Source organism: Sinocyclocheilus rhinocerous, unplaced genomic scaffold (assembly GCF_001515625.1).
Source record: "Sinocyclocheilus rhinocerous isolate Xijiao unplaced genomic scaffold, SAMN03320098_v1.1 scaffold1879, whole genome shotgun sequence".
Lineage (NCBI taxonomy): Eukaryota > Metazoa > Chordata > Actinopteri > Cypriniformes > Cyprinidae > Sinocyclocheilus > Sinocyclocheilus rhinocerous.
This window is the reverse complement of record NW_015632718.1, coordinates 346,448-357,754: the sequence shown is the minus strand read 5'-3', so window position 1 is coordinate 357,754 and position 11,307 is coordinate 346,448. Positions and strand designations below refer to the sequence as shown.

The 11,307-nt window shown below is 39.8% G+C and overlaps 1 protein-coding gene across 1 annotated transcript in view; it reads left to right on the top strand.

Annotated features, from left to right (window-relative positions):
• The first annotated feature begins 3,004 nt into the window (after positions 1-3,004).
• The window catches only part of LOC107742800 (fibrillin-2-like), an 80,918-nt gene continuing 72,615 nt past the window's right edge, over positions 3,005-11,307 (top strand). Inside the window, exons 1-3 of the mRNA XM_016555842.1 lie at positions 3,005-3,082; positions 4,865-5,168; positions 10,546-10,628. Of these exons, the coding sequence (XP_016411328.1) occupies positions 4,993-5,168; positions 10,546-10,628 (259 nt within the window). The 5' untranslated portion in view covers positions 3,005-3,082; positions 4,865-4,992. The remainder of the gene's footprint in view (positions 3,083-4,864; positions 5,169-10,545; positions 10,629-11,307) is intronic.

The window sequence follows — 11,307 nt, the reverse complement described above, 5'->3', positions numbered from 1 at the left end:
AAAAAAAAAAAAAAAATGTAAGTTTGATTACTGAGAAAAGCAACAAGGCACATAATTTAAGGAGCCCTTAAAGGAACAGATCACCCAAAAATGAAAATTTGCTGAACATTTATTCACCCTGAGGGCATCTAAGATGTAGATGAGCTTGTTTCTTCATCAGATTTGGAGAAATGTAGCATTGCATCACTTGCTCAGTACTGGATCCTCTGCAGTGAATGGGTGCCGTCAGAATGAATGAGACCAAACAGCTGATAAACACATCACAATAATCCACACCACTCCAGTCCATCAATTAACGTCTTGTGAAGTGAAAAGCCCTCGAGTTTGTAAGAAACAAATTCATCATGACATTTTTAACGTCAAACTGTTGCTTCCAGCTGAAATATGTTTCCATAAACTATAATAACTCTTCCTCCAGTGAAAAAGTTGTCTGGTCTGAATCTGCACAGATCAAGCACTGTTTACAAGCAAAAACAGCTATAAACAAATATGTGGGTGGATTTTGATGCGAAAGGAAAACAGGAGATGGACTTTTTCACTGGAGGAAGCGTTATTATGAATTACGGACTCGTGCTTTAGCCAGAAACAACGGTTTTAAGTTAAAAGTGCCTTGATGGATTTGTTTCTTACAAACATGCAGATTTTTGGCTTCACAAGACGTTGGTGTGGATTATTGTGATGTTTTTATCAGCTGTTTGGACTCTCATTCTGACGGCACCCATTCACTGCAGAGCATCCACTGCTGAGCAAGTGATTCAATGCTACATTTCTCCAAATCTGATGAAGAAACAAACTCATCTACATCTTGAATGGCCTGAGGGTGAGGAAATTTGCAGTAAATTAACTATTCCCTTAATGTCTAGATCACAAGATGTCTGTTCCAATCACTATGAGCAAAAGTAATAGTGATGCTTGCTAAGCAAATGCCGCTAATAGGGAAAGTATTACATTAATCGAAAGCAGACAGTGTTTACAATTTTCGTAAATGTATAATCCCCAGAGCAATCCAAGACAGTCACGAGATTAGTCAGAAAACATCTCGTTCTTCCTGGAAAGTCTCTGGATGTCGCATCCTCTTTGGGCGCAAACATACTGTTCAACACAATCTGTCAGATGTAGAGGGGGAGTCGAAAGGAAAGGGAAAGTGGGCTCAGCGCACAATATGGTTCTGTTTAGGAGTGAGCCGCGTGGGTCTCGGAGAAAGACGACTTTGCCAAGAACATTGCTCCTATCTCATTCCATTGCATTCGCTCCAAGGACGAGGAGGATCGGAAAACACAGCGCAAATAACTTCTAGCACTAAAGGCCCATGTACGTATTTTACATGACGTAGGCGATTTAATCACGAGATGTGCTCAAACACAGTTGCGCGCTGATTTGTCCAATTAACTTTTATGGCATTGGGAACTAATATATTTTAAACAAATCTCCCACGTTTTTTGACTTACTGGGGGATAAAATGAGCACAATAAATGTGAGGGTGATGGAGGCCGTTGTTGAAATTGCTCAGGCAACAAAGGCATCTATGGTTTTTAAACCTGCTGAATCAGTTTGGCAGTTTCAACAATGTTATTGCTCGCATTTGGGTTGCGCTCAGCTGTTTGACCACCCAGGTGGCGCATCGTCCCTAACAGCCAATTAAAATCAGGCAAGCTAGGTAGCAGTAAAGAAACTGAGTGAGAAAACAAACCTTTTCATCTTGTTTGGCTACACTCTAAAAAATGCTGGGTTAAATATAACCCAACCGCTGGGTCAAAACAACCCAATAGCTGGGTTTGTCCCTTTTTAACCCAGCGCTGGGTTATATTTAACCCAGCATTTTTTAGAGTGTAACACTGGATTATTCACCCTTTCAATATGAGGACAACGTGCTGAGCCTGATCTTCCATTGACTTTAGTTTGACTTTTTAGTCATAGCAATGTAGTACATTTTACTTCACTTGTAAGTTATCTTTTTATTAAATTTTTTTGCAAAGTCTATATAAATCATACAGATCAAGATAAATCATACCAAATACTAAGGCAATTTGAAATGTTCGGTTCAACGTTTCACTCAAATAGTGTTGAAAATATAAATGGTCATGAAACATTTTTGTGTGCAAAAAACATGCAAAATAAAATAAACATATACTAAGACAATGTAATACTTTTTAAGTTCAACGTTTCACTTAAATTGTTGTGACAAAATAAATTGCAAAGAAAAAAACATTCACATTTTGTTCATAAAAAATGCAAACAAAAATGCAAAATAAAACTGCTACATAATAATATAATTGGCAACAATTTGAGTTAAACGTTTTGTCTCAGTATATATTGACTACAAAGTTTAGTTCTATAACATTTATAGCTTATTATGTTTATATAGCATTTACAAATATCATTGTTTGTAAAATGTTGCCTTGTGATTGCTGTGGCTATCGTGTAGGCCTCCCTGTTGAAAAAAACAGCATATGCTGGTTAGGTATGTTTTGACGCTGGGATGCTGGTTTAAGCTGGTCCTTTTGCTGGTTTATGCTGGTCATGTGCTGGCAAAGGACCAGCATAAACCAGCAAAGGACCAGCTTAAACCAGCAAAGGACCAGCATAAACCAGCAAAGGACCAGCTTAAACCAGCAAAGGACCAGCATAAACCAGCAAAGGACCAGCTTAAACCAGCAAAGGACCAGCATAAACCAGCAAAGGACCAGCTTAAACCAGCAAAGGACCAGCATAAACCAGCAAAGGACCAGCTTAAACCAGCATCCCAGCGTCAAAACATACCTAACCAGCATATGCTGGTTTTTTCAACAGGGCTATCCTGCCTTTTCAAACATAAACATCATCAATCAATGATTACAAAGAATAATTGTTTCTACTGGGGGAGAAATGTATGGAAAATAATAGTTGGTTGCATTGCAGGGGGACAGTCAGTGGGTTCAAACCCCCTCCTCTACGGTTCTTCAACCAAAGCACCTCCCCTGGACCTATCAGGGTAATTCACTCACTTTTCTCTTTCTCACAAGGGCTACAGTGCAGTTTTCCATTCAGGGGAACATATCCCGTGACAATAACGGACTCCTCCAGGCACTCCAAGACATCTGAGGTATTTCTGCTTCAATATCCTTATTATTCACGCATGGTTTATTTGCATCAGTTTCAACGAAGCGCACATAATATGCAACGCGATTTTAACATTACATGTAGGAAAGAACGAATTTAAGGGCGATTAGGAAGTTGGCTACTTTGCAACATTTAATTTGAACGAAAAAATTCCTTCGTGACGTAAGCCGGCGTTTCTCTCCTTACAGTTTGTTGACCGGCTAACTCATTTAAAACGCAAATAAAACTATTATTCTGGTACATGACTGCATAGAAATAAATTTTAAAGATGAGAAACGTTGTAAAGTTTAGAAACATGAAAAAAATAACTTTAAGAGAGATAACTTTAAACAGTTGGTTAAATACACGTTACGCGTTACATCTGCAAATATCCAATTGGTATTCCTTAAAATAGACTAAAACGCAACAAGTACACTGATTACCAGCGGAATATTGGACGCCAGTCAATGTAATCGCGAAATCTCTCGTAAAGTACAAGCGCGTTTGCCTCGGAAAACTCAACTTTTTTTTTTCTAGCGACTTTTTTTTCTTTTCTTTTCTTTTCTTTACAAAGGATACGCTCACGTGCTGCCATTTTTAACGTCACAATTAAAGTAAAAAATGTTGAATGTGTCCCGGTGTCTGACGTCAAGCGGACGATGTAATTCATAATAATACCTCTGAAAGATGATTGTTGTCGTTGGTGTGTTTTTTTTTTCTTTGTTCGCGCGCCGCGCTTAGCTCCGCCCACTTGAAAACTCCTCAAACTTTCCCTCTCAGATTTGCCAGACCTGTCAAAATCAGATGAACTGTGATCTGTAACTGAAGTTATCTATCATCATCATCATCATCTTATTAAACTAACCACAAGCAGACGCCGTTTTGATGTTAAATAATATTTTAATTAATTAATTTTGCAAATGCTTTTATCAAAGCTACTCAAAATGCATTCAAAGTACATGCTTTATCAGTATAATAGAAATCTATAAATGTATCTATGTATGTATATACTGTAAAAGACTGCTGTTCCTCGTTGATGTTTTTTTCTGTTCACACCACAATTAGACCCGCCCACTTTAAAACTCTTCAAACTTTCCTTCTCAGACTTACTAGACCTGTCATCTTTAGATGGTGTACTGTCATTTATTATCACAATCTTCTCATTAAACCAACTAAGCCTTTCATGTTAAACAGTGTTCATTTTGTGAAATTAAGTTTTGTGTTTTTATCAAAAGCGGCTCACAGTAAAATAAAGTTATATATTATAATCAGCACATAATAAAAGTCTGTGGAGGCATATCCAGTTTACGTTGGTTAAAGAATGTCCTTATTAAGCAGTACGCCCACTTTGCAGAGGTTTAACACAAATATATCATGCTGAAAAGAAAACTATGTTGTTTTGCCACCCCCCTGAAGTTGAAACCAATTTCTGCCATGGTTTTAAATCTTTTGAGGCCCATTATTTACCCTAAAATCTTATTTTAATGAGCCAGTTGAGGACAAAACCAGGAGTCCAGTCTTGGCCAAGAGTTGGTTATTTCTACAGCAAATGCACACTAAGACAGTCTAAGTGGGCCTGTAAAAGGATGCGGGCAGGCGCTTAAGGCAAACCACACGGTTTGCCTGGAATAATACTACACTTTATAAAAAACTCCATCATCGACCGTGGGCGATTTAATGGCTAAATTTATGAGGGGCCACATTTGTTCATATGTTCACTGTATACGCCAAATAGGCTAAGCAGTAAATGAAAGTAATGGTATGCATTTTGTCCTCTCTTTTTTAGCCTTCAGCCGGGAGTGCTCTTGGATCACAAGCTTGAAGTTTGCGTCTGAAGAGCTCATTGGAAAGGAAGAGTTTTATTGCGGGTGAGGCACGTTTAACGGCGCTTCAGGAGTCGCACAGCAGGGGCCAATGGGAGTGTGGAAGCTGGCCAAGGTGGTGCTTGGATGGGCTGCGATCTGGTGGGCCGCGGTCCATTCGGCGCAGGCGCAAGGAGATGGAGACATCCAGGCCAGTCGATTCACTGGAAAACCTGAGGGGGAGGTGCAACAGAGGGTCCGTCGGAGAGGCCAGGAGTCCCTCAGGGGGTAAGAGGTTTTTTTTCAGTCACGTCCTGCTCCTGTACTCTGTCAGTTTCATTCTTGAAGTGGACATTCTAATGGTTTAACCATATGAGTCTGAGGTTTTAACTCAACTTTTATTACCCAAAGTACAGTATATTCATTTGGGGGTTGGTATATCTAATTTTTAAAGCTTGAATTCAAAGCTAGAATCAACTAGCAACCTGTTGTGCTGTTTGGGTTAAAGCCAAACTGGGTTGAAAGCACTATTGGTCCCGTATGTGATAGAGCCAGCTGCAGAAGTGTTGTGAATCTACTGTGAAGGAATTTTAAGTACTGAAATGCCTCAGTATGTTGGTCATGACAACAGGAGCGTCATTTCCTGCTGATAATTTAAGCCGTTGAAAGATATTATTGTTTGGTTATCGTAAATTTTATGTCTATATATTTTCTAGACGAATGCATGGTGTTTTAGGTCTCTAGTTGAAAATTGAGGTAAACACACTTAAATGCATTATGAGAGGAGTGATTAATATGATATGACATGATAGATATTTTTCCAAGCCTTCCAATGCCTCAGCATCTGCTTTTGTCTCCACAAAGCCAAAGCTGTGTATTTTTCTCATTTTTGGGAAAACAATGGTTGTTTTGTGTTGTGCGGCCCTCATATGTTCGAAACAGTTATTTCAATCATCCTCTCATCTGTACTTGCTTATAACTCCCCTGCAAACTGCAACAGGAAATGAGGTATTCTGATTACTCGGAGGGGCTCCAACAAGGGACATTTGTTTTTAAGCTGGAGGTGAGAAAGAGCATTTCACAACAGAGATATGTCTCTAACTCTTGGATCCTTATTTAATCAGGAAAAGGTATTTTCAGCTAAGGTCTGAGACAAATCTAGCAATGTCAAACAGACAATTTGAGTCCATTAGATTAGGACTGTGGTTAGTGGTCCAGTTGAGACTGAAATTCAGAAACAATAGCACCATTCTGTATGTGTACCCCAGTACCAGAAGTGGGACCAATAGTAGTTGACTTGTATTGTACTCAAAAATGAGTAAACTGAACACTTTGGCCAATTTTCCTGGTAAACTAAGAGGGAGTATCTGATCCGGTCAGTGGAGCAGAACCATATGGCACCGAATCAATTGAGAAATGTGTCACAGTACCCTTTTGAGAGACCATGCTAAACACAAACTAGCCCAAAGGGATGTAGGGACTTGCACTGTTTCCAGATTGTTTCCCGTCCAACAGTTCCCTTTGTAAAGGCAAGCTAAACTGAAAGGGTTAGTTCACCCAAAAATGAAAATTAGGCTGTGTTTTACTCACACCCGAGGCATCCTAGGTGTATATGACTTTCTTCTTTCAGACGAATCCAGTCGGAGTTATATTAAAAATTGTCTTTGATCTTTCAAGATCTATCATTGCAGTCAGCGGGTGTTGCATTGCTTCACTTCAAACGAAGTTAAATAAAAAGCGCCCATCCATAAAAAAAGTGTCTCACATGGCTCCGGGGGGTGAACAAAGGCCTCCTGTAGCGAATCGATGAGTTTTTGTAAGAAAAATATCCATATTCAAAACATAATAATCACTTGAATCTAGCTTGCGCTTATTGTTGTAAACGGAAGCAGCTCCGGGGTAATGAGATATGAGGTCAGCTTTGCGCATGCGCCGCTCAGAAGTGACGCACGCGGAAACGCTGCGGAGAGATAAAAACAAAACAACGGTCAAGAATTAGAAGTACAAAACGAGGACTTGTAAAGAGGAATGTCAGAGGATTTCGATAAAAGCCAAGCGGAGACTGGTTTTCCTTTGCTAAAGTAAGGAAACTTTGCTTCCTTTGCTCCTGTTAACAAACGTTGGTTTTCACGAGACGCACCGGCGCATGCGCAACGCTGACCTCATACGTCATCAGCCCGGAGCTGCTTCTGTGTACAACTGTTGGCGCAAGCTACATTAAAGTGATTATTAAGTTTTGAATATGGATATTTTTCTTACAAAAACGCATCGATTCATTACAGGAGGCCTTTGTTCACCCCTTGTTCCCATTTTTTAATGCATGGGTGCTTTTTATTTAACGTCTTTTGGACTGAAGCAATGCAACACCCGCTGACTGCAATGATAGAGCTTGAAAGATCAAAGACCATTTTTAATATAACTCAGACTGGATTCGTCTGAAAGAAGAAAGTCATATTTATTTTATTTATTTATTTATTTAGTCATTTAGCAGACGCTTTTATCCAAAGCGACTTACAAATGAGGACAATTATAATGATCATATACACCTAGGATGCCTCGGGGGTGAGTAAAACACAGCCTAATTTTAATTTTTGGGTGAACTACCCTTTAAAGACTTCTCTCAAATGTTGTTGTCTTAAAGAAAGGTCTAATCACCACCAAGCATCATTTGTAATCCTATTTAACATACCAACACTGTGTAAGAACAGCCCTTAAGAACGCGGAATATAATGATGTTGGACGAAAAAGCACATTTGATCTACTGCCGACCAATCAAGCCAAGTTATCCTGGGTCAGACGGTTTAAGAGAGCTGCAGTAGGATTCGGAGCTTACTGGCTCCCCTTGCTAAGCATAATTTGGCTGTCAGATTGGAGGAGTCTGATCACATTGCATTTGGGGGCCCCTTAAATGAAGGTAAAGTCTGGGAGACTGCTGTAAAAGCAATGGTCTTGGGGTGAGAATATGATTATGTGGTTCTCGATGCCAAACCTGACGAGTTTCGCTGAGTACAAAGCCAGCAGCGTGCTCGGGGTAGATGTTTTTAGAAGTCTTGATGGCTTGGCCAGGGTTTTTCTTCATTTGCTGTACATGTCTCAGAGGCAATGTCAGCTCCGCTAGACTATAAAGATGGGCTCCAGTTCTTTCAGAACGCTTGATGTTTGTATCCCCAGAGAGACTGATTTCTTAGTATTGGATTTATAGTCTTTTAACAGTTAAAAGTACATGCCAGTCAAAAGGAAAACAATCCTTCTTCGACCCTAAAGAGCTTGCTACAAGACATTTTGTTGTGGAATTGTTCTTTGTGGATATACATTTTTAAGTCTAAAAACAGAAAAATGACCTCTGGGCCAACTTAGTTTTAAGGGACTCCACAAACAAAACAAAACAAAAAAAATGAAAAGCAGTATGTTTTTTCTCTTTTCATTTGGGTTTGTCATCTAACTAGTGGAAAGGAAGACACAGATCTGATAAGTGTATCCTTATGTGTGCATAATAGCATGCCCAGAAATTCTTATCGTCTTATCAAATGCACTCATTGTATTGTACCAAACAAGAAAAAACATACCAACTAATTGTTTTCTGTTGTTTATGCCCGATACCATCAGTCGCTCCAGAACTCCGAAGGGTCTTGTGGAGCAGCTAATGCAAGAAAGTGACAACATTTCCACATGGGACTTGTGCAAAGGCATGAAATCATATGGAGCGACCCCCCTCCTCCTTCGTTGCATCAAAAGTGTGTATAGTCTAGACGTCAGTGTGATTTGAGTTCATTAGGGTCAGGGGCTTGAAACAGGTCAAGTTGGACAAGGAAAGGCCGTAGAGATCCAGAGGCTTTACACATGGGATCTTTTTAATGTTAAAACAACCGTGCCATTAACTCATTGGCTCTGGACTGGAGTTAGCAGCAATCCTGGGGGCTGGGAGCAGATGCCTCTAAATTGACCTTTAACCTCTTTAGGAGTGGTAGCCGGTGGGGCGGAATTGTGCTATCTTTGTCTACACCCTCTCTCCTTCGTGAGAGCTCCTGTTAGGTTTTTATGACCTCACTGAGAACTGGCCAGATGCCGTCCAAGCATCCCGATTTCCTATCTCAGTCTTGTCCTAACCTTTTGCATTTCTGGAATTCAGTTTGCGATGGGTTTTCAGGGCTCAGACATCATAAGTAAAGTTGACCTGCTTTATCTGGAGATCTTTGGCAAAGAATTGCTTGCAAATCTCTGGCCTAATGGCTGGTAGACCCTGTAAATGAAAAAGGATTTGACCTAGTGAAGTGAAATGAATTGGTCCATCTAGCTGAAGGAGTCATATGGTCTTTCCAGGTATTTGCCTTGTAGCAAAAAACCCGTTACCAATTTATATCTCTCTTTGAGGTGCTGGTTCATATTTGAGATGTTGGGTTTTGCAAATGTTCTTCATTTAGTACTGGTAAACACAACATACTGCAACTAATATATTTAGTAGTTTGCACATGGATTGCGTGTTTGAAATACTACTTTGTAGTATTCTCCACAGATACTTCACGACCACCCAAAGCAGTATTCCAGCTTAAAGAAGTGTGAACACACTGAAAAGCATAGTATTTAAGAAAGAAGAGATTGGTTTACATCCAGGGATAACCTTCAGACTTCATTTTTGAGAAATAAGACTTTTTGGTCCCACATTGCTGATAATTCATCATCTTCTGGCCTAATTTCCTCTGCTGCTTTTTTTTTTCAGCGGCCCAACCTCCCAACCCCCAAACTTTTCACTTCCACTTGTTATCTTTACCTCCCACTGATTCTTGCCCTTTCCCCAGCATTTTCCGTTTTCGTGTTCCAACATCTAGCCCTCTATCAGCCTCTACTCTTTCTGGTCCTCCACATCTCTCTTGGTTTTTGCTGTTAGCAGTTGTGTCGTCTGGCAATGCGGTTTGAAATCCATCAAAAGATTCAAACTACAAGCTGGTCGTCCCCAGGTGACTGACATTTGTAAACATCTTGACTTGTAGAGGAAAGGAATTTATGTGTGTGTGCGTAGAAAGACAGATGTACCTTGTGGTTTTTTAAAGGTCCATTTACGGCAGGCTTAACTTGGTGCTGATAGAAATAAAACTGTTTTCGCAGTGAGGGTCCAGGTTTGATGGAGCTCCTAAGGGCTTGTTGGAAAGAAACTGGCAAAATGACACGTTCTGAGGGTGATTTGCCTCCAAGCTGTCAGTTACCAGACTTGGTTGTCTTGGATAAAGTCATATAAACAACACTGAGTCCCAAAACATGGTGCTGGGTTTGTTCACACTTAAGCAGAGAAATACTGAACTTTGGGCTTGTTCTTGTCATTAATCACACATATCATGACGAAACAGACACCTTTCTTTGGAACTAACTCTTGGTGTGAAAGTTGCCAAAAAACAGCTCATGGATGAGTGCATTTGGGAACATAAGAGTAGCTTTAGTAAATATTTCTGTCTCAGGAAGTTTAGTTATGGTCGTACTCAAAACAAACTCTTTTCGTGTTGTTTCCCCGGAATGTCCTTTGGGGCGATTGTATGTATTGAGCCATATTTATTGCAAAGGGTCAGGAGGTCTTTGAGACTGTAGATATTTCATTCTGTTGTGTGTTTCTGAGAAACGTTCATGAATAATATTTTGTTTCTGTAATTTAATGGACTTGTTTACATTGTTTCAGGCCCAACGTATGCGGTTCCCGCTTCCACTCCTATTGTTGTCCAGGATGGAAAACTCTTCCTGCAGGAAACCAGTGTATAGTTCGTAAGTATCTGCTACATTAGTTTTTTAAATTGCATGCTGAAGATGCCACTTACCTACTGTACACTTACCAACATTTTGTGGTCACACTTTATTTTAAGGTCCAATTCTCACTATTAACAACTATGACTTTTGCCTCAATAAAGTCCTAATTTGCTGCTTATTAATAGTTAGTAAGGTAGTTGTTAAGTTTAGGTATGGGGTAGGATTAGGGATGTAGAATATAGTCATTCAGAATATGTGCTTTATATGTACTAATAAACAGCCAATATGTTAATAATAGGCATGCTAATAAGCAACTAGTTAATAAAAAGAATTGGTCCCTAAACTAAAGTGTTACCCATTTAGCCTTAGGCTAACTCGAGGGTACGTCAGGGGGAAATCAGCAACTCTTCAGTTCATTAATTGCTCTTTCTTGAGTTTGACCCCAAGAACTTTAACCACAACACAACCCCCAAGAGATAAAGGCTTAGACTTAAAGGGTTAGTTCACCCAAAAATGAAAATTATGTCATTAATTACTCACCCTTGTGTTGTTCGAAACCCGTCGTGTTTGACCTTCGTTCATCTTCGGAACACAATTTAAGATATTTTTGATGACATCTGAGGGCTCTCTGACCCTCCCATAGACAGTAAGGTAACTACCACGTTCAAGGTCCAGAAAAGTACCAAGATGATCGACA